The sequence below is a fragment of the Saccharomyces cerevisiae genome, chromosome IV (genome assembly GCF_000146045.2).
Source record: "Saccharomyces cerevisiae S288C chromosome IV, complete sequence".
NCBI lineage: Eukaryota > Fungi > Ascomycota > Saccharomycetes > Saccharomycetales > Saccharomycetaceae > Saccharomyces > Saccharomyces cerevisiae.
Genome location: NC_001136.10, coordinates 205,351 through 227,231, shown reverse-complemented (window position 1 = coordinate 227,231; position 21,881 = coordinate 205,351). Strand labels below are relative to the sequence as shown.

Below are 21,881 nucleotides of genomic sequence, written 5' to 3'. Positions count from 1 at the left end.
AACACCACTCATGCGCAATATCGTAGAATCACACACAACGAGAACGATCAGCTTGGCATCTTTGCAAAGTGACTAATTTTCGCTGTTCCACCACTATCGCACATTGCGCGACGTGATTTCTACGCGGATTTCTTGGAGCTGGTAGCTGCTGGTGACGATTTCCAGCGGAATTTCAACTCTGCCACTGACTGATCCTTGTTGTCAGTCTCATCATTTCAGCCTGATCTCTTCTCAAGCAGGCCGAAAAGCCGCCCGGTAAAGGATGTTACAACGGAAAGAGAAGTGCCATATCTTCATACTATGAGATTCTCAAGAGGTCAAAGACTCTTCATAGTTCAGTTGAATACACACAATTACACACACACACATATATATATATACATATATATATATATATATATATATATATATATATGTATACGCTTATGTATTTACTCGTAGGATTTGCTTCGTTCGATCAGCACAAGCCTTCAAAGATGATTAAGCAAGGTAAGCATACGATTCACCATCGTCTCCCCTCTGTAGGTATCCCTTTTGTATTAAGCTATCGATGGCTCTCTTGACCATAGAAACCTTTGCATTGAACCTTTGGTGTGATTGCGCAATGCATTCGTTGACCAATGTTGTATGTGGCAGATTTCTTTTCGCTTTCATTATTCTCACAATACAAGCTTCCAAGAAAATCTGCCTTTCTGTATTCAATTCTTTTTCTATTCTTTCGTCTTCCGTCAAGCGTTTGTTTCCTAACTTATTACCGTGATTATCGTGGCCTCCACCGGATAGCGATTGCAGAATGTCGTTTTTGACTCCGCTAGCGAAATTAATATTGGTCTTAAGCGCCTTATAAGGACGTGATAGCTTGAATTGTGTTTCAGGTTTCACGAGAGCATCTAGCCCTGGTGGGACCTGTTGAATCAGTTTGAATTTGATGAATGGTACCATTGCCGCTGCGATGTGCTGAATGGTTAAGCTCGTGCCCTCTTGAATATTTTCTAAGGTTAATACATCAGCATCGTTATATAGTAGCAAAATTGCCATTTGAAACAGTGTTACCGTAAAGTTGAACGGCATCCTGCCGGGTTTTCCAATATCTGCCTTCAATTCGCCACGACATAATGGCCATAGCCACTTCAATATTCTACCATTATGCTTTTGGCTGTATGACTCCTTCAATTTTTCGTGAGATGGTACCAATTCCTTGGGTAGCTTAAATTCAACTTCTTGGTATGAAAATGGCCACATATTTTCTGCCAATACAAATGGTTGTAGATCTGGATATTTTGCTTTAGAGTAATCTGGTTCATTCTTCAGGGCGACAGCAAAATCGTCTTCCAAGATCTTGGAAAGTCTAATATCTTGAAACATTTTAGTTATCTTGCCTGTATATTCCATACTATTTGCCGCTTGCAGCCTTTGAATAATATTTTCTTCGTCTTCTGCTGATGTTGAAGTGCCATGAATTAAACGCTTGGCGAAAAGTCTTCTATAATGAGTTTCGAACGCATCTTTGTCGGTCAAATATTTGAATATTGTTATAATATCTTCATCTGACATGTCACTTGCCACTTCAGGTTTGGTGGCCTTCTTTAATAGTATATCACTGTACTTAGCTAGCATCTCGGAAGTCTTCGAGGTGGCACTTTTTGGAGATCCAGCAGGTAATGCGAACTCGTTGATGTTGATGAAAGCACCACACGCATTATCTAGAGCTTTAGCTAAAGGTATGTCGTCGGGGAAACTTTCATTAAAAATCTTAGAGAATATATCGTGTACTTCCAGTAATTTCTTGATATAGTCTTTAGGAGAAAGGGAGTGAGCTGTCATTAGTGCTAGTTTTTTAGGGTTTGCGTTTTCGTTTTTCATAATATTGTGTTTATGCATTGCCAGTAGACTCGAAATTTCATTCTCACCTGTCTTTTTAACATAATTTTCAAACACTGAAGCCATTCTTGGGATTAATGTAAAGTCTCTGCGTATTAGTGCGTACAAAGAAGTAATTTTTTCAATATCTCTGGCATCCAGAAGGACAACAAACTCATTTTCCAACTTTTCAATATGGTCTGTGATCAAGACCTTGTTTAATGCCATGGATAGTGGTTTTTTTGTATGATCATCCCAATATATTGTCATTGCTTTTTCCTCACGTTTGATGATTTCATGTGCTTCAAAAATATACTCAGTTACCGAGTGTTTCTCTAAATAATCGTTTGTATATTGCGTGTAGTACTCCTGAGTCTTCTTTAAAAATGGCTTTTCGAAAACTTGGATGTAGACATTTAGGTTCAACTTTTTCAAATCCTGTGGATCGATACCTAGTGCAACTAAAGACTTTATGGCAGTGCTAATATTACTTCTTTGAATTATTTGCCCCTCCCTTCCCAAGGTTACCTGGTCTAATAATTCGTTTATTAAAACATCTTTACTCGGATCAAACATGACTTCTTTCCATGTCATCAAGCACAAGGTGTTTACATCAAAAATATGCCTTTTGCCGTCACTTCTTTCCTTTTGAACCCAATATCTATTCATATAATCGAATGCATGGTTTAAAAAAATGGCACCTATTGTAAACCTTTTCCAGCGCTTGACGTAAAACTGCAAAAAGGTCTCTGAATTAGACTGCTTAAAATTTAAAATGTAATTCTTCAAATAATTCTTTAACTTTTCGTAAATCTCACTGCCAACCAAAATTGTTGATTGGCCAGTTCTACTGTCAGTACTAAAATGTCCAGACGAGCGTGATTTGTTCACACAGTAGTTATAAATTGCGGTATAGACTTCCATATACATGGTTGGAGAAAGAATTTTGTAAACTCGCTTAGACGTGGATGCTTGGTTTTTCTCATTACCCAGTATTTGGTTAATTCCTGGCTCTATAAAGTTCCAAGTGGCCTCTAAATCATCAGATCTAGGCAGAGTCTCAGACATGCTTTGCTGCTTGCGATTTTGTTGTTATTCTTTGTTTAGGTATATGTAAGAATCCTTTCAAGACTCAAAAATGTACGCTTATTTATCGGTAAGTAGAAGCAATGTCGAATTGCTAAAAGAAATGTGTAACTGAGGTAAAATGTAATCAACAATGAAAGGGGTGCACAGAAGTTAGAAGATGCGGATGAAAAGCTCTAAAAGAGAAAAAGGACAATATAAAAGAGCAGTGATATGAATCAATTGCGTTGTAAAGTGAAGTTCTGCTGGGGTACTTTACCTAATGCCCTAGTTTTTCTAGATGTTCTATTTGCCACATTTCACTTCATGTGTGTCCATCAAACATCGAAATGAAAAAGGGCCCTTAAAACGGAAAGGAAAAGAAAGTGCAATAGCCCTCCCTTCGGGTAATACATATTATATCGCACAAAGCCTAATATAATCAAACCCGCCGTTAATGAATAAATGCCAAGCCGGAGTAATTTTTTAAGTCAAAAATATACAATGCATATAAATGTCAATCTTGGTATCTAAAAGAATTCTTTTAATTTCTATATTTGTCGAGCTCAGTTTCTGTTGGTAATTGAACTGACTTTTTCGACTACTCTAACAATACTGATCGAGAAAGTGATTACCCACATAAACAAGGCAACGAACAGAAAAGCGGATAAAGCTTCCTGTTTTCTGCAGATACGCGGTATTTTTGGGTATCCATACGTGCTTCCATTTGACCTGCGAATAGAAGTGCAAACCCACTCTTTGTCGAAACGAGTATTAAATGCCAGCGCTAGATTAGCGCTTGAAAAAATTATAAAAAGTAAGTCCAACAAAATTAGTTTCAGTTTGCTTAACGGATTCCTCAAACCAACAGGTTTACCAGCAAATTCATCGTGTGCAATGTAAATAATATACGCAATCGCCACGGCGTTGACGCAGATGGCCATTATGGTGCTTGGTTGTTGCCCGATTTTACTTTCACTGATGGTGTTATTTGATCTTGAGTTTTGAAAAATCTTGATTGCCAGAGCAAGTGAAATGCACGATAATATACCAGTGAAAATCCTCAAACCCAAAATCAAATATTGATTATCAAGTAATAGCGACGTCAAAGGAGGTCTCCACTGTTGTAACTTCCTTTGCTTTAACCTCCGCCACTTTTCTCTCTCTTTATTGAGCTCATTTACCCAATCTGACTTGTAAACTTTGTTGTGTACTGATTCGGGTGATTCTGGGTTCTTCTTATTATCACCGTAATAGAAATCTTTTACCTTTTCGATATATTGTAACCACTCTTTTCTCTCTTCTGTCGTGTTGAACTCTAAATTGGCACCTATTTCTGAATGTAGAACACCTTCTAGTCGTTCTTCACCTCCCCACTCGCTGCACATGTCACCTAAAATTTCTCTAAGAGCCGCATTTTTTGATGAGGTAGATGATGATAGAGAGTAACCATCGTAGGATTTGTGACTAGGATTGTAGTTTTGGTCTCTAGTGTATGCAGAATGACAGCCGATGGTAGATGCAAACTGGCCCCATTTAAACTCTTTTGGAAGATTTTTATCATCGGTAACATTTCCATCAACGGTGCCCTTATCCTGAAGTCTTAATTTATCAAACTGCGCCTCTAAAACATAAGGCGGCACTGTGGTAGGCACAAACGTGTAAGTATTTAATTTTGGATAGTCTAGTGGTGAACCATCACTGTGTTTGGGAACATGTATCTTTGCATTCTGTAATGCTTCCAGTGAACCTGACTTCCTTACTGTTTGATTTTTTTCAAGATCCACGTTTAAATTAAGTTGATTTTGATCTGCGATTCTAGAAGCGTTCGTGGATGTTGTATCAGAATACGCTTCTTGGCTGGAATTAGAATCCCCCATTAAATTTGTCAGTGTAAAAAAAAAGAACGCCTCAAAAAATGCAAAAAAATATCATTCACTTTCCCTTCTCAGCAATCTCACGGTTTCGAAATAGCAATCAAAGTATTTTTATAATTGACTAAACAAAAGGTGGTTGGAGACTTTGTGTTGTAGCTTAGAATTTCTTCCACTATATGAAAGCCAAGACCTCTTCTCCTCTTTCGACACTTCGTTTATTTCCACTTTCCCTTATTTAGTATTCATCGTTCAGAATGCTTTCTTTATTTCACGACGGTTACCACACCCGTACACCCTTATCTCATTTCACCAGTACCTTTCCTTATTAGATTCATCTTATTTTATTTTAGGATTTTTAGGTCATTGTACGACGCGTGTCGCACCATGGAAAAGGTGTCGCAGCTGCGATGCTATCCATTTACCCGTCATCATTGCTGGCAGAAATCCCATCTTCCTCTGCTGGGGTGATTTATATATATGGAGAGTTAACGAATGTAATATTTCTGAATGTTAAATAATTGTTATCCGTCATTATTGTTTCACTTCTCTCTTTGAAATTTCGCTTGTTTTCTGTTTTCATCTTATATTTTACTTCAATCCTAAGATAGTCATATCGACTTAATTCCAAATGAGAGCTAAGTGGAGAAAGAAGAGAACTAGAAGACTTAAGAGAAAGAGACGGAAGGTGAGAGCCAGATCCAAATAAGCGGATTGAGAGCAAATCGTTAAGTTCAGGTCAAGTAAAAATTGATTTCGAAAACTAATTTCTCTTATACAATCCTTTGATTGGACCGTCATCCTTTCGAATATAAGATTTTGTTAAGAATATTTTAGACAGAGATCTACTTTATATTTAATATCTAGATATTACATAATTTCCTCTCTAATAAAATATCATTAATAAAATAAAAATGAAGCGATTTGATTTTGTGTTGTCAACTTAGTTTGCCGCTATGCCTCTTGGGTAATGCTATTATTGAATCGAAGGGCTTTATTATATTACCCTTTAGCTTATTCTGAGGTTTCTGTGGCGTGCAAAGTGATGAACCGGGCGGGTTTTAAGGATAAAATCAAAAAGTGAAAAAATGAACGGAAAATGGAATACCTGTGAAATGGAGAATGATAATGAATCTTTCTGTCGTGCTTGAAAGATTTTCGGCTATTTTAATCGACTAACACATAGTAGTAGAAATAGTTTTCCGGATTACATTAGTTCGGCATTCTTTTTAGCAGGTTTTTGTTACAGGTTCCTTTCGACGCACCGTTTCACAGTAAAGGAGGTAATTAGTGAATCAGACGCTGCACTTTCATTGATTTTGATATACACATACTCCAATTAGTTTTAGTGTAAATTAAATTGCCCCAGTGGACACGATATTTACAAAAAGTGTTTTATTCTTCTTAGAAATACACCTGTTGGACTGCTCTTTTTTCACTCGTCTTCCCCTAGTTTTCTTTCCTTACCAGTAATTTAGTAAGAGTTTAGTGAGTTCAGGTTGAATAGAGTTATTATCTAATTTTAAACTGTTAATTTTACCGGTTGTGTTTTTTGAAATAAGGCAAAAGAGAAAGAAAAAAACAAATTATTTTGCCCCTATTTAGTTCATAGTGGAAAGAGGGATATAAATTATCGCATAAAACAATAAACAAAAAGAAAAATGGATACAGATTTAGATGTGCCTATGCAAGATGCTGTTACCGAACAGCTGACTCCCACAGTATCTGAAGATATGGATCTCAACAACAATTCATCGGATAATAATGCAGAAGAATTCTCGGTTGATGATTTAAAACCTGGTTCCTCGGGCATAGCAGATCACAAATCTTCCAAACCACTAGAACTGAATAACACAAATATAAATCAGCTTGACCAATGGATTGAGCATTTGAGTAAATGCGAGCCACTATCAGAAGACGATGTAGCACGACTATGTAAAATGGCGGTGGACGTGTTGCAGTTCGAGGAGAATGTTAAACCAATTAACGTGCCTGTTACCATTTGTGGTGACGTACACGGTCAATTCCATGACTTGTTAGAACTTTTTAAGATTGGTGGCCCTTGTCCTGACACCAATTACCTTTTCATGGGTGATTACGTGGATAGAGGATATTATTCTGTTGAAACTGTATCTTACCTAGTTGCCATGAAAGTCAGATACCCACATAGAATTACGATACTGAGAGGCAATCACGAGTCTAGGCAGATTACCCAAGTATACGGGTTTTATGATGAATGTTTGAGAAAGTACGGCAGTGCAAACGTGTGGAAAATGTTCACAGATCTTTTCGATTATTTTCCTATAACCGCATTAGTAGATAATAAAATTTTCTGTCTGCATGGAGGACTTTCCCCCATGATAGAAACCATAGATCAGGTGAGAGAGTTGAACAGAATACAGGAAGTGCCTCATGAAGGTCCTATGTGTGACCTTCTATGGTCAGACCCTGACGATAGAGGCGGATGGGGAATCAGTCCCAGAGGTGCAGGCTTCACTTTTGGACAAGATGTCAGTGAGCAATTCAATCACACTAATGATCTATCACTAATAGCAAGAGCTCACCAATTGGTAATGGAAGGCTATGCTTGGTCTCACCAGCAAAATGTTGTCACCATTTTCAGTGCTCCTAATTACTGCTACAGATGTGGTAATCAAGCAGCTATCATGGAAGTGGACGAGAATCATAATAGACAATTCTTACAGTACGACCCATCCGTAAGACCAGGTGAACCTAGCGTCAGCAGAAAGACGCCAGATTACTTTTTATGAGTATGTATACATATATGCATCTATATAGATATATATTCACTTTTCTCCTTTACCATTATCATAGTTAATTACACATTTAGCCAAAAATAAACTGCAAATTGCCTTGCAAATTTTCTTCTTTTATTATTCTTCAGATATATCAATCAATACGAGGCTTTTTTTCCTCCCCAACGCTTTAATCATTCTGATCATTACTCCGGGTGAAACGGTTCTCTAACGCGATCGTTTAAATTTCGCGATAGATCAGGGAAACGTTATAAAGATTGAGTGGAAAGAACTTCCATTCTTCAGGCTGCTTGTATTACTTTGATTCTTTTTCTAGCCACACGAATAACTCGAGTATTGAGCTTTTTTATTAGAGAAAAACTGAATAATGGCCGAAGAAAGTACCGACTTTAGTCAATTCGAAGAGGAGAGAAACAACGATCAGTATAAAGTTTCAGCCAAAAAAACTGTTGACGAATACAAAAATCTGGATGCTGAAGACGAATCCTTGGCGAAATGGAAAGAGTCTTTGGGTCTAAGTTCAGACGTCTTGCCATTGGAATTTCCCGGTGACAAAAGGAAGGTGGTTGTTCAAAAAATTCAATTACTAGTCAATACAGAACCAAATCCTATCACATTTGATCTTACCAACGAAAAGACAATCAAAGAACTGGCATCTAAAAGATACAAAATTAAAGAAAATTCTATTTATAAGTTGAAGATTGTGTTCAAAGTTCAACATGAAATTATCACAGGGTTGCGATATGTCCAGTATATCAAAAAAGCGGGTATTGCCGTTGACAAGATAGACGATCATTTGGGATCGTATGCTCCTAATACCAAGACCAAACCATTTTATGAGGTGGAACTACCGGAAAGTGAAGCACCTAGTGGGTTTTTAGCAAGAGGTAACTACAGTGCCGTATCAAAATTCATTGATGATGATAAAACTAACCACTTGACTTTAAATTGGGGGGTCGAAATTGTCAAAAAATAATAAGTTCTTGAAATGCACAATGTAGATATGGCCTGTATAAACAAGAGCATACCTTTATCTACATATGGATTAATACGACTTTCCTGTTCTACTACACTTTTTTTTTCTTAATTTCAAATTGAAGTATAGGGGTAGGGCTCCTGACTGATTATGACGTCGGATCCTATGACAAAGATGGCAAATAAAAATTTAATGTAGTATATTGATTTAGCTAGTAGATCACTAATAAAATAAATTGCCGTTTGGTGTTCTTAAAAAATACAAATTAAACTATATCCAAAAATCAAATATTAAAATGATAATCTAACGAAATTAAGCCTTGATAGCGTACTTTCTTTGTGGGAAAGCGATTTGCTTCTTTCTTTGCTTTTCGGTAACTTGGGAAGCTTCGAATTTGGTCAAAGCTCTTCTCAAAGCTCTGGTCTTCTTGGCTCTCAAGTCCTTTGGTTGGTACTTCTTACCCTTGTATAATTGTCTAACAGCTTCTCTTTGTTGTTCGTTGATGACGGTCAAGACACAGGCGATACTCTTTCTGACGGTCTTGATCTTTGGCAAAGATGGTCTGGACAACTTTTGGACCTTCAATTCAGCCAACTCCTTTTTCAAGTCAACCAATTGAGAAGCTAATTGTTCCTTGGATTTGGTTCTTAGTTCGTAAGCTTTAACGCCGGCCTATTGATAAGAAAATGGGAACAAAAAATCATAACTGTTAGTAAAAGTTCCTGTTTTTATGAGCCAGTTTCAAATTTTTAGATTCTCGTATACACTAATACGCTCTGTGCAATGCATTATCCAAAAAAAATAGTTCACATGTGGTTCCAGGTTTCTGAAGACCAATATTATAATTTCGAAAACTTCCAAACAATTTTAACAAGTGCCATAAACTTATAAATTTCTGTTACCAAGTTGTAGCTGGTGAGATCTCTCTGATATTTGCCTGCAAGGTTTGCAGTAATACTGTAGCTGTAAATTTTCTTCAGACCACTTGATTATTTATCCTGCAGACATTAAAGGAGACTTTTTTCTTCCATAGCACATTATATCACGTCCGTTTCATGTATATTCATCTCTACATACCATTTTTAGTCCTATTTGGTTCTTTATCGTGTTCTCACTGTACTACCAAACCCCCAAAAAAGAGATGTGAGTAGATTTTCAATATATCCATTTCTCATATGATGACGATTGCAGGCCTCTATTTACCCTCATCTTCAGTAAAATTTCACAATCGACATGAAAAAAAATTCAAATGTTTGGGTGCTGAATCCATGGTGGAAAATTCGTAGCATATGCCAGACTTTGTGTTGGACTCGCTGCCGTCAGGCAAACCACAGATGCAATATTATAGAATAAAATGTACGGGTTCAAAGCAGGGCCTCTTTTCATTTTTTCATATAGTAGTGGTATAATTCTGAATGTCATCATGGCGCCCGTTACAAGCCGTTGCAATATTAAAGAGCTAGTAAGTTTATTTTCAGTGCACCATCATTATCCTATCTTATACAACTATACAGTGGTTTATATCTTCAACAATCATAAAAATAAAACAATCTAGAAACAAAACACACAAGGTCCGCATGACTAAACGTTCTATACAGATTTAGATTAGGATTGATTCTTCAAGTTGTTGCTTAACCACTCCAGACCTTCGTACAGACCTTCACCCGAGGTTGCACAAGTAGACTGGATAAACCATGGACGGTTTCTAATAGAATGTAAACCTAATTTTTCGGTGATTTCAGCAGCAGACATGGCTTCTGGCAAATCTTGTTTGTTAGCGAAGACTAACCAGACAGCATTTCTCAATTCATCTTCATTCAGCATTCTCTGCATGACTTCTCTGGCTTCACCAATACGCGATCTATCGTTGGAATCGATGACAAAAATAACACCTTCGGTGTTTCTGTAGTAGTGTCTCCATAAAGATCTAATCCTGTCTTGTCCACCGACGTCCCAGACAGTGAAGGAAATGTTCTTATATTGGACAGTCTCAACGTTGAAACCAATGGTTGGAATGGTAGTGATAACTTCGCCCAACTTCAACTTGTACAAAACGGTGGTCTTACCGGCACCATCTAGACCAACCATAAGTATACGCATCTCTTTGTTGCCAAAAAGATTGCTGAATAACTTAGAAGCGTATAGACCCATCTTTTCTCTATGAAATCTTAATTCCTTTTTTTTTTATCTCTATTGGTTGGCTGATGTTAGTAATTACTACTTAAAGAAAAAAAGAGAGATATTGAGCACAGAGACGCTAACAAGAAGAACTTCTGTTGACTTTGTATGTCAACTCCTTATCTTCGTTCGAAAAACATCAGAGCCGTACTGCTCGACTCCCCACAATTAGGATAACTAGGCCCTATTAGATAATCAATACGGCTTCCTGATCAAATAAAGGGGCGCCTTTAGGAACTCATCCCACCGTTCAGTGGAGAGAGTCCTTCCTTCTGGGTATGATATAACACGTAGTACCAGATAGTGTCGTGCGTCTATCCCTCCTAATGAAACTCGTTACATACAAAGTGTCTGCCTTATCTTTAGCCTATTGCAACTTGAGTCTGCGTAGAAAGTTTCCGAAGAATTAAACTACTATTAACAAAGGGAATGGAAAGAGCTAAAACAGTTCAACCGATAACAGGTGACGAGGTAACAATAATCGCACACGTCCGATCTCCTGTAAGGGTATATGTGTACTATTCAAAAGGAGTACGTGGAGGTGCAAGATCGAACAACAACAACCCGCATCTGGAACCCGGTGATTTAGGAAACCATACATCGTTAACGTACCACATGATGTAGATTATCCGGGTAATAGTTATGATCAGTTGACCCATTTTGTATTCCACTTGACACCGAATTAACGAGGAAAAATCAAACTCATGGGCTACTTGTGAGTAATGTTATGTGTTATCTATAATTCTTTTCTATGTCTATCATGTTGGAATGTTAAAAGAAACTCAAGAGTGCGTGTATAAGAATAATTTATATAAAACGGTTTATAAGACCTCGAACGATCGTAAGATGCTATTGGTTTTTATTGGGGGGAAGTGTATTGGCTGTGCTTACTAGCGAGGTCACTCGTCCAATTAGAGGACGTTCTTGCATTGCTATTGTGTGATGGAGAGAACGATGTGTCGTTGCTTGTAGTAGATGAGCTATTGATTAGTTGAGCCATATATGTATTGACGCTGTTAGCTCCATTTCGTTCAGTGTTGTTATTGTAATAAGAAGAGTCATTTTCCTCATAGAACTCATCAGTAGAGTCAGAAATGATAGAAGGAGGACCTCTATTGTATGTATTCAGACCCAAACCATTCCCCAAGTCGACGTAATTTACTGGCGGATGTTCCACGGGTTTAAACTCTGTAGATGTTAGGGGGGCAGTATCGATGATGTTTACTAACGAGCCACTTCCTTTATCCGCCGCAATCATATGATCATTGGACTGTATTTGGTTCTCCAAGAATCCATCCACATCGATTATGTTGTGGCTGTCATCCTGTACAATTGGACTGTTGTTGTTGTCCAACTTTCCAGCGTTCTTGATATTAGTTTTCATCTCTATTTGTTGTGAAATGGGAAAGGCTAAGCACCTTTTCCTTATTTTTTTGTTCCATTTGCTAGAAATGACGCTATTTGGGGCCTTTCTAAATAACTCGTCAATCTCTTCCAAAGTCAATCCCCTCGTTTCATAAACAGCGAAATAAACAACGATAACGGCCACGACATTTAAGCCGCCCCAAATGAAGAATATTTTGGGCCCCATTGAAGAAGTGTGTGATCCGACATCAACAATGTAAGGTGTAATCAGGGCACAGGTGAAATTAACTAGCCAATTTGCGGCAGCGCATATGGCGGTACATTTCGATCTGACACCAAGTGGGTACAGTTCAGCAGATACCACCCACACGACACCACCCCATGTCGCCGAAAATGCAGCAATGAAAAGGCATATAAAAGCAATCATAATTTTACTAGCAACAACAGTTTTTCCCTCGGAAACACCAACGATGGCAATGACTAAATTTGCTATTGCCATTATGACACCTCCAGCAAGAAGGACTGGTCTTCTACCAATTCGATCCACTAAATACATACCCGGTATACTGAAGGCGACGTTGACGGCATAGCTGATAAAAGAAACCAAGTAAGAGTTGTCCACCCCTGTGTTGTTGAAAAAATTAACTCCATAGTAGAATATAAAATTGATACCAGATGCCTGTTGAAAAGCTTGTATGGCGATACCAGTAAATATTCGTAAAATCTGTTTGGGTCTATTTTCACTTGTTTTGAAACAATCTAAAAGTGTTGACGGGCCGAACGATGCTTCATAATCGTAAGTGGCTTTTATTTCAACAAGCTCCTCTAAGAGTCTTGGATCTTCGATCGGGAGGCCTCTTAAAAAGGATAACGATTTTGCAGCTTTATTGAGTTCATCCTTCAAGACGTAATATCTTGGACTCTCTGGAAGGAATATCATGCCCACAGCTAAAATACTTGACCAAACGTACTGCAAACCAATTGGTATTCTATATGAAGACGGGCCATTTTTGGAATGAGTTCCTTGCGATACTGCACTGGACACGAGTAACCCAATAGTGATAGCCCACTGATAACTGGAAATGATGGCACCTCTAAGGTTCTTCTGCGCAGCTTCAGCTTGATAAAGAGGAACCACAGCAGAGATTATCCCGATCCCGATACCTGAGATCACTCTTCCGACGATTAATAGCACCAAGCCACCGGATGCCACCTGTAATGAGTTTCCGATGGAAAAGATAACAGCGGTACTAAACATAATTGTTGGCTTCCTACCATATGAATCTGAAATATAGGGAGCGATTAACGCACCGAAAAATGTTCCTAGGGAGAGGAATGATACGAGTATGGCTATTTGGCTAGTGGTGAAATATGAATGGTTCGGAGCAATGTAGGTTTTAACATACGGCATATCCGTGATACTGTTTATAAGTCCAGTGTCATACCCAAACAAGAAGCCCCCCACGGCAACAAATATGCCTACCAAGACAGACATCACATTCGATCGCAGCGGCAGCGGTTGCGATAGTAGAATGGACGTGGTTTCTATAGCTCCATCTCCCGCCGGCTCATTATTTGTGTAGGAAATTTGGTATGCGTTAGGATCGTCGCACATCACTATGGACTTTGCTTCCGTGTCATTCGTAGATTCTGTGTATGCATTGCGGTGTGGCATGTTGTTATGATTTATCGTACATTCTGCACCCTGGTGGTGGCCGAAGTCATTTCCAGGATTCAGATGACTATTTTCTTCCCTCTGTCGTAGGCAGTTTTGGCTATCGTTCATACAAGCAATATTCGAGATATTTCCATATATATATAGTGGTTTCTGTGCAACTTGATGGTTTAGACTATTGATACTATTCCTGATCTGCTCTTTAATTTCACAAGCGAATGCCTTAGCGTCAACTAAAAAAAATGAATACTGGATGTTATATGAAATTAGGCAAAGGTTTATTGTTCGATGCTCTCCACTTATGAAATAGATACGCTGAAGAGCTTATGTCTGTTCCATGTATATGTTCTACTTTCGAGGTGGAGGAAGAAGCAAAGGGGAAGCGTGTACGGCAGGTAGTCACCGTTGAGTCGGTAATGAGATAATAGCCAAGCGCGGAATTAGATTTTTTTTAATAATTTTTGCCCATTGCGGTAAGTATCACACTTTTTCACATATGAGCCGATTAAATTCTTTGTTCAATTTATCTCGGGGAGGAAAACTCAGATAAGAAATGACGGAGTTAGATTGAAAAAATCGGAAATCATTTTGTTAGGCATGCGGTAGAATTGGATAGGGTAGCGGCGACATCTCTATGCCGATGGACGATGCAGGAACAGGGAACCCTTTTCTTGCAAGGAAAAAGGCGCTAGTATCACAATTGCTACTTTTCATTAAAAGGTTATCTGTGCCATGTATATACCCTGCATATCTGAAATAAAACAGATTTTTTTTTTGTGAATTGGGTTTGACTTACTTTGTTGTAAGGGCTTCAGCTTGTTAGTTAATTTTAAGGAATTATTAAAAGAAAAAATCCTGCTTATCATTTTTTTTTTATATTTTGTTGTTGGTTTCAGGAAAAAGGGAGCTTTGCAAAAAAAAATAAAAAAAAATTGACAGGATGATCTATAAATATATTAATTGACCTATATAATGGTTTACACTGTATGGTTTCTAATCTGTACAAAAAAAAAAAAAAAAACCCTACAGAAATATGTTAAACAGCTAATAAACGAAATCCAATAAGAAGAAAATGTACCTCAGTCCAAGAATGGGCTATTATTATTTTAAGTTTCGAAAGTTTTTCCACTAAAATCAGAACTAAATAATGGAATGGCCGTCTGCCGGATCAGCATAAAAACATCTTCACAAGTTTCATACTTTTTTTGTCTGAAGCTGTGAAGCTTTACTTTAAGTAACTGTCATCTTTTCCTATTGTAACGTATTTTATATAATGCGCAGGCGGAAGGAGAAAGTTTCAAGGGCGCCATGAAAAAAGCTTCAGTACCGCGATTTTTCAGCTAATGGATCAGATGATATATAAACAAAAAGTGGGATACAGCATATCGACGCCTCCACTACAAATTAACAGAAGGATGAAAACCAATAAGAAAATTTCTAAAAGAAGAAGCCTGAAAAATCTCCATGGTGCCTTAAAAGGACTATTGAAAGAGTCCGGCAAGAAGAGTGAGTCCAAAATACGAAAACATAGCGATTGCAATCCTGTTCATCGAGTATATCCGCCAAATATCGAAAAACGGAAGACCAAAAAGGACGATGGAATTTCACGGCCAATTGCTGAAAGAAATGGTCATGTGTATATAATGTCCAAGGAAAACCACATCATCCCTAAACTAACCGATGATGAAGTCATGGAGCGCCACAAACTAGCAGACGAAAACATGAGAAAAGTGTGGTCCAACATCATAAGCAAATACGAGTCTATTGAAGAACAAGGAGACCTCGTAGACCTGAAAACTGGTGAAATAGTTGAAGATAATGGGCATATCAAGACGCTGACGGCCAACAACAGCACGAAAGATAAAAGAACAAAATACACAAGCGTGCTCAGAGACATTATCGACATCAGCGACGAGGAAGATGGTGATAAAAATGATGAATATACTCTTTGGGCTAACGATAGCGAGGCAAGCGATTCAGAGGTGGATGCTGACAACGACACTGAAGAGGAAAAAGACGAGAAATTGATAGACGCAGATTTCAAGAAGTACGAGGCCAAACTCTCGAAAAGGATATTACGAGATTAAGGTGCTAAAATGCCGTATATTCGAATTTCATTACCATCAGAATATATATATATATATATGAGTCTATATTAGGGACTATCATACGGTAACCCGGACCTCCATTACCCGCATGACTTTACTCACTAAAGACGATTGTCGGTTTTAAACATTTTTTTTTTTTCATTTCGACCGTCGGTTCTCCTTAGTTTGTTCAGTGGCAACAAGTGGACAAACAAGAAGAGCGTGCAGCACCATTCACCGCCAGCTTTGTATCGTCCTTTAGAGTGCAGCAAGAACATTAATTGCTCTCACAGAGGTATCATAAGAACATCCGATTCGTTCATTAACTGAAATCATATCTGTGTTGTTCTGATCGACTCTCTTTGTTAGTTTTATCTTCCATTTTTTTTTATTCCTTTCATTTTCCAATAAAATTTGAACAGGATCGATATAAACAGATAAAAACCCTCCAAAGTTAACCATTTGTTTATATTTGCTTTTCTGCATAAGTTTTCCTAGCGAATTCCCTGATCAACTTTCAAGGAAAACTAAAACTACTGTATTATAAGAGGTTTTTTTTTTCATTCCAGATTAATTTTGAAATACGATATCCTCAAGTTTATCTACCAGAATATTTGACTAAGAAATCAAACTCTGTTAATAATAATATAATTATAAAAACCTCAACTAGAAACTCCAAAAAAAAAAATTTACCATTTTTTACTTTCTATCCTTGTTAACCAAATTTCAAAAAAATTTTACCTTTTCTTTTTCCAGAAGAGGGACCAATCATAAAGATAGCAATAACACTTTACCCCAAAATATAAATCAGACATGGTAGGACAACAGTATTCTAGTGCTCCACTCCGTACAGTAAAAGAGGTCCAATTCGGTCTTTTCTCACCTGAAGAAGTTAGAGCAATCAGTGTGGCCAAAATTAGATTTCCAGAGACAATGGATGAAACCCAGACGAGAGCGAAAATTGGTGGTCTAAACGACCCTAGGTTAGGCTCTATTGATCGTAATCTGAAGTGTCAAACTTGTCAAGAGGGTATGAACGAATGTCCTGGTCATTTTGGTCACATAGATTTAGCAAAACCTGTATTTCATGTTGGTTTTATTGCCAAAATTAAGAAAGTATGTGAGTGTGTCTGTATGCACTGTGGTAAGCTATTACTGGATGAACATAATGAATTAATGAGACAAGCTCTAGCAATCAAAGACAGTAAAAAAAGGTTTGCTGCAATTTGGACTTTATGTAAAACAAAAATGGTCTGCGAAACAGATGTCCCTTCTGAAGATGATCCTACTCAGCTCGTATCAAGGGGAGGTTGTGGTAATACACAGCCTACAATTCGTAAGGATGGGTTGAAATTAGTTGGTAGTTGGAAAAAAGATAGAGCCACGGGGGATGCGGATGAACCAGAACTAAGAGTTTTAAGTACGGAGGAAATCTTGAATATTTTTAAGCATATCTCAGTAAAAGACTTCACTAGTTTGGGTTTCAACGAAGTTTTTTCTCGTCCAGAATGGATGATTTTAACATGCCTTCCTGTCCCACCACCACCGGTGCGTCCATCCATTTCCTTCAATGAATCTCAAAGAGGTGAGGATGATTTAACCTTTAAACTTGCTGATATTTTAAAAGCTAATATTAGTTTGGAAACACTAGAGCATAACGGTGCTCCACATCATGCTATTGAAGAAGCAGAGAGTTTATTACAATTTCATGTTGCCACTTATATGGATAATGATATTGCTGGTCAACCACAAGCTCTTCAAAAGTCCGGCCGTCCCGTTAAATCTATTCGTGCTCGTTTGAAGGGTAAAGAGGGTCGTATCAGAGGTAATTTAATGGGTAAGCGTGTGGATTTTTCGGCAAGAACTGTTATTTCTGGTGATCCTAATTTGGAATTAGACCAAGTCGGTGTTCCAAAATCTATTGCCAAGACTTTAACATACCCAGAAGTGGTCACACCATATAACATAGATCGTCTGACGCAACTTGTTAGGAATGGACCAAATGAGCACCCCGGTGCCAAATACGTCATTCGTGATAGCGGAGACCGTATAGATTTAAGATACAGTAAAAGGGCAGGTGATATTCAATTACAGTATGGGTGGAAAGTTGAACGTCATATTATGGACAATGATCCAGTTTTATTCAACCGTCAACCTTCGTTGCACAAAATGTCCATGATGGCCCACAGAGTAAAAGTTATTCCATATTCTACATTTAGATTGAATTTGTCCGTTACATCTCCATACAATGCCGATTTCGACGGTGACGAAATGAATCTTCACGTTCCTCAGTCTGAGGAAACAAGGGCGGAACTTTCTCAATTATGTGCTGTTCCTCTGCAAATTGTTTCACCACAATCTAACAAACCTTGTATGGGTATTGTTCAAGATACTTTGTGTGGTATTCGTAAACTGACATTAAGAGATACATTTATAGAACTTGATCAAGTTTTGAATATGCTTTATTGGGTTCCAGATTGGGATGGTGTTATTCCGACACCTGCAATTATCAAGCCCAAACCTTTGTGGTCCGGTAAACAAATCTTGTCTGTGGCTATCCCAAACGGTATTCATTTACAACGTTTTGATGAGGGCACTACTCTGCTTTCTCCAAAGGATAATGGTATGCTTATTATTGACGGTCAAATCATTTTTGGTGTAGTAGAGAAAAAAACCGTTGGTTCCTCCAATGGTGGTTTAATTCATGTTGTTACGAGAGAAAAGGGACCTCAAGTTTGTGCTAAGTTGTTTGGTAACATACAGAAAGTTGTTAACTTTTGGTTACTACATAATGGGTTTTCAACAGGTATTGGTGATACCATTGCGGACGGCCCAACAATGAGGGAAATTACAGAGACAATTGCAGAGGCTAAAAAGAAAGTTTTGGATGTTACGAAAGAAGCCCAGGCAAACTTATTGACTGCTAAACATGGTATGACTCTCCGTGAGTCTTTTGAGGATAACGTTGTTCGGTTCCTAAATGAAGCAAGAGATAAGGCAGGTCGTTTAGCTGAAGTCAATTTGAAAGATTTGAACAATGTGAAACAAATGGTTATGGCAGGTTCCAAGGGTTCATTTATTAATATCGCGCAAATGTCAGCTTGTGTAGGACAGCAATCTGTTGAAGGTAAACGTATTGCTTTTGGGTTCGTTGATCGTACCTTACCTCATTTCTCTAAAGATGATTACTCCCCAGAGTCTAAAGGTTTTGTTGAGAACTCATATTTGAGAGGTTTGACCCCACAAGAATTTTTTTTCCATGCAATGGGTGGTCGTGAAGGTCTTATCGATACCGCCGTCAAAACAGCCGAAACAGGTTATATTCAACGTCGTTTAGTGAAAGCTCTAGAAGATATCATGGTTCATTACGATAACACCACAAGAAACTCATTGGGTAACGTTATTCAGTTTATTTATGGTGAAGATGGTATGGATGCTGCGCATATTGAAAAGCAATCGCTAGATACTATTGGTGGCTCCGATGCAGCTTTTGAAAAGAGATACAGAGTTGATTTATTGAATACAGACCATACCCTTGATCCCTCACTATTGGAATCCGGATCTGAGATACTTGGCGATTTGAAACTTCAAGTTCTCCTGGATGAAGAATACAAACAATTAGTGAAAGATCGTAAATTTTTGAGGGAAGTTTTTGTTGATGGTGAAGCAAACTGGCCATTACCAGTCAACATAAGACGTATTATTCAAAATGCTCAACAAACTTTCCACATAGATCATACGAAACCATCTGATTTAACAATCAAAGACATCGTTCTTGGTGTAAAGGATTTGCAAGAAAACTTATTAGTGTTGCGTGGTAAGAATGAAATTATACAAAATGCCCAGCGAGATGCAGTTACATTGTTCTGCTGTTTATTACGTTCCCGTTTGGCCACACGTAGAGTTCTACAAGAGTACAGACTAACAAAACAGGCATTCGATTGGGTATTAAGTAATATCGAGGCACAATTCCTCCGTTCTGTTGTTCACCCTGGTGAAATGGTTGGTGTTCTAGCAGCCCAATCCATTGGTGAACCAGCCACACAAATGACCCTTAACACCTTCCATTTTGCTGGTGTTGCTTCCAAAAAAGTTACTTCTGGTGTCCCCCGTTTAAAGGAAATTTTGAATGTGGCCAAAAACATGAAAACCCCTTCCTTGACTGTATACTTAGAGCCTGGTCATGCTGCCGATCAAGAACAAGCGAAGTTGATCAGATCTGCTATCGAGCATACCACTTTAAAGAGTGTCACTATTGCTTCAGAAATTTACTATGATCCTGATCCACGTTCCACAGTTATTCCAGAAGATGAAGAAATTATCCAACTTCATTTCTCATTATTGGATGAAGAGGCTGAACAATCTTTTGACCAACAATCACCTTGGTTATTACGTCTGGAACTGGATCGTGCAGCAATGAATGATAAAGACTTAACAATGGGTCAGGTTGGTGAAAGAATCAAGCAAACATTCAAAAATGATTTGTTTGTTATCTGGTCTGAAGACAACGATGAGAAGTTGATCATCCGTTGTCGTGTTGTTCGTCCAAAGTCACTAGATGCTGAGACTGAAGCAGAAGAAGATCATATGTTGAAGAAAATTGAGAACACAATGTTAGAGAATATTACATTACGTGGTGTAGAGAACATCGAGCGTGTTGTCATGATGAAATATGACCGTAAAGTACCAAGTCCAACTGGTGAATACGTTAAGGAACCTGAATGGGTGTTGGAAACAGATGGTGTTAACTTATCTGAAGTTATGACTGTTCCTGGTATCGACCCAACCAGAATCTATACCAACTCCTTCATTGATATAATGGAAGTTCTAGGTATTGAAGCTGGTCGTGCAGCCTTGTATAAAGAAGTTTACAATGTTATTGCTTCTGATGGTTCGTATGTTAACTACCGTCATATGGCTTTGTTAGTCGATGTTATGACAACCCAAGGTGGCTTAACTTCTGTTACTCGTCATGGTTTCAACAGATCAAATACAGGTGCCTTAATGAGATGTTCATTTGAAGAAACTGTCGAAATTTTGTTTGAAGCTGGTGCTTCAGCCGAATTAGATGATTGTCGTGGTGTTTCGGAAAATGTCATTCTTGGTCAAATGGCTCCAATCGGTACCGGTGCATTTGATGTGATGATCGATGAGGAGTCACTGGTAAAATACATGCCAGAACAAAAAATAACTGAGATTGAAGACGGACAAGATGGTGGCGTCACACCATACAGTAACGAAAGTGGTTTGGTCAATGCAGATCTTGACGTTAAAGATGAGCTAATGTTTTCACCTCTGGTTGATTCGGGTTCAAATGACGCTATGGCTGGAGGATTTACAGCGTACGGTGGTGCTGATTATGGTGAAGCCACGTCTCCATTTGGTGCTTATGGTGAAGCACCTACATCTCCCGGATTTGGAGTCTCCTCACCAGGCTTTTCTCCAACTTCCCCAACATACTCTCCTACCTCTCCAGCGTACTCACCAACATCACCATCGTACTCACCAACATCACCATCGTACTCGCCAACATCACCATCGTACTCACCTACATCACCATCGTATTCACCAACGTCACCATCATATTCGCCAACGTCACCATCATATTCGCCAACGTCGCCATCGTATTCTCCAACGTCACCATCGTATTCGCCAACGTCGCCTTCCTACTCTCCCACGTCGCCAAGCTACAGCCCTACGTCTCCTTCTTATTCTCCTACATCTCCATCATACTCTCCTACGTCACCAAGTTACAGCCCAACGTCACCAAGTTACAGCCCAACGTCTCCAGCCTATTCCCCAACATCACCAAGTTATAGTCCTACATCGCCTTCATACTCTCCAACATCACCATCCTATTCCCCAACATCACCTTCTTACTCTCCCACCTCTCCAAACTATAGCCCTACTTCACCTTCTTACTCCCCAACATCTCCAGGCTACAGCCCAGGATCTCCTGCATATTCTCCAAAGCAAGACGAACAAAAGCATAATGAAAATGAAAATTCCAGATGATATAGTATA

At 38.4% G+C, this 21,881-nt stretch overlaps 10 protein-coding genes across 10 annotated transcripts, besides 1 other annotated feature; 5 read left to right on the top strand and 5 right to left on the bottom strand.

The window, feature by feature from the left end:
- Window positions 1-480: 480 nt before the first annotated feature.
- CDC53 (cullin CDC53) lies at window positions 481-2,928 on the bottom strand (the record flags this gene model as incomplete). The annotated part of the gene is made up of 1 exon (NM_001180191.1): window positions 481-2,928. One exon carries the CDS (start codon window positions 2,926-2,928, stop codon window positions 481-483), a length of 2,448 nt encoding a protein of 815 aa, NP_010150.1.
- A 563-nt stretch (window positions 2,929-3,491) lies between these two features.
- Window positions 3,492-4,805, bottom strand: SRF1 (phospholipase D regulator; the record flags this gene model as incomplete). Its single annotated transcript, NM_001180192.1, has 1 exon — window positions 3,492-4,805. The coding sequence occupies one exon, from the start codon at window positions 4,803-4,805 to the stop codon at window positions 3,492-3,494; it is 1,314 nt and encodes a 437-aa protein (NP_010149.1).
- Window positions 4,806-5,430: 625 nt separating this feature from the next.
- RPL41B (60S ribosomal protein eL41 RPL41B) lies at window positions 5,431-5,508 on the top strand (the record flags this gene model as incomplete). The annotated part of the gene is made up of 1 exon (NM_001180194.1): window positions 5,431-5,508. The coding sequence occupies one exon, from the start codon at window positions 5,431-5,433 to the stop codon at window positions 5,506-5,508; it is 78 nt and encodes a 25-aa protein (NP_010148.1).
- A 952-nt stretch (window positions 5,509-6,460) lies between these two features.
- On the top strand, window positions 6,461-7,570 carry PPH21 (phosphoprotein phosphatase 2A catalytic subunit PPH21; the record flags this gene model as incomplete). The annotated part of the gene is made up of 1 exon (NM_001180193.1): window positions 6,461-7,570. One exon carries the CDS (start codon window positions 6,461-6,463, stop codon window positions 7,568-7,570), a length of 1,110 nt encoding a protein of 369 aa, NP_010147.1.
- A 373-nt stretch (window positions 7,571-7,943) lies between these two features.
- Window positions 7,944-8,552, top strand: RDI1 (Rdi1p; the record flags this gene model as incomplete). Its single annotated transcript, NM_001180195.1, has 1 exon — window positions 7,944-8,552. One exon carries the CDS (start codon window positions 7,944-7,946, stop codon window positions 8,550-8,552), a length of 609 nt encoding a protein of 202 aa, NP_010146.1.
- Window positions 8,553-8,864: 312 nt separating this feature from the next.
- Window positions 8,865-9,632, bottom strand: RPL35B (60S ribosomal protein uL29 RPL35B; the record flags this gene model as incomplete). Its single annotated transcript, NM_001180251.2, has 2 exons — window positions 8,865-9,224; window positions 9,630-9,632. The coding sequence occupies 2 exons, from the start codon at window positions 9,630-9,632 to the stop codon at window positions 8,865-8,867; spliced, it is 363 nt and encodes a 120-aa protein (NP_010090.1).
- A 525-nt stretch (window positions 9,633-10,157) lies between these two features.
- On the bottom strand, window positions 10,158-10,703 carry ARF2 (Arf family GTPase ARF2; the record flags this gene model as incomplete). Its single annotated transcript, NM_001180197.1, has 1 exon — window positions 10,158-10,703. One exon carries the CDS (start codon window positions 10,701-10,703, stop codon window positions 10,158-10,160), a length of 546 nt encoding a protein of 181 aa, NP_010144.1.
- An 886-nt stretch (window positions 10,704-11,589) lies between these two features.
- On the bottom strand, window positions 11,590-13,881 carry RGT2 (glucose sensor; the record flags this gene model as incomplete). Its single annotated transcript, NM_001180198.1, has 1 exon — window positions 11,590-13,881. The coding sequence occupies one exon, from the start codon at window positions 13,879-13,881 to the stop codon at window positions 11,590-11,592; it is 2,292 nt and encodes a 763-aa protein (NP_010143.1).
- Window positions 13,882-14,613: 732 nt separating this feature from the next.
- Window positions 14,614-14,713: an origin of replication (ARS409; Autonomously Replicating Sequence).
- Window positions 14,714-15,185: 472 nt separating this feature from the next.
- SCM3 (Scm3p) lies at window positions 15,186-15,857 on the top strand (the record flags this gene model as incomplete). Its single annotated transcript, NM_001180199.1, has 1 exon — window positions 15,186-15,857. One exon carries the CDS (start codon window positions 15,186-15,188, stop codon window positions 15,855-15,857), a length of 672 nt encoding a protein of 223 aa, NP_010142.2.
- An 813-nt stretch (window positions 15,858-16,670) lies between these two features.
- On the top strand, window positions 16,671-21,872 carry RPO21 (DNA-directed RNA polymerase II core subunit RPO21; the record flags this gene model as incomplete). The annotated part of the gene is made up of 1 exon (NM_001180200.1): window positions 16,671-21,872. The coding sequence occupies one exon, from the start codon at window positions 16,671-16,673 to the stop codon at window positions 21,870-21,872; it is 5,202 nt and encodes a 1,733-aa protein (NP_010141.1).
- Between the last annotated feature and the right edge of the window lie 9 nt (window positions 21,873-21,881).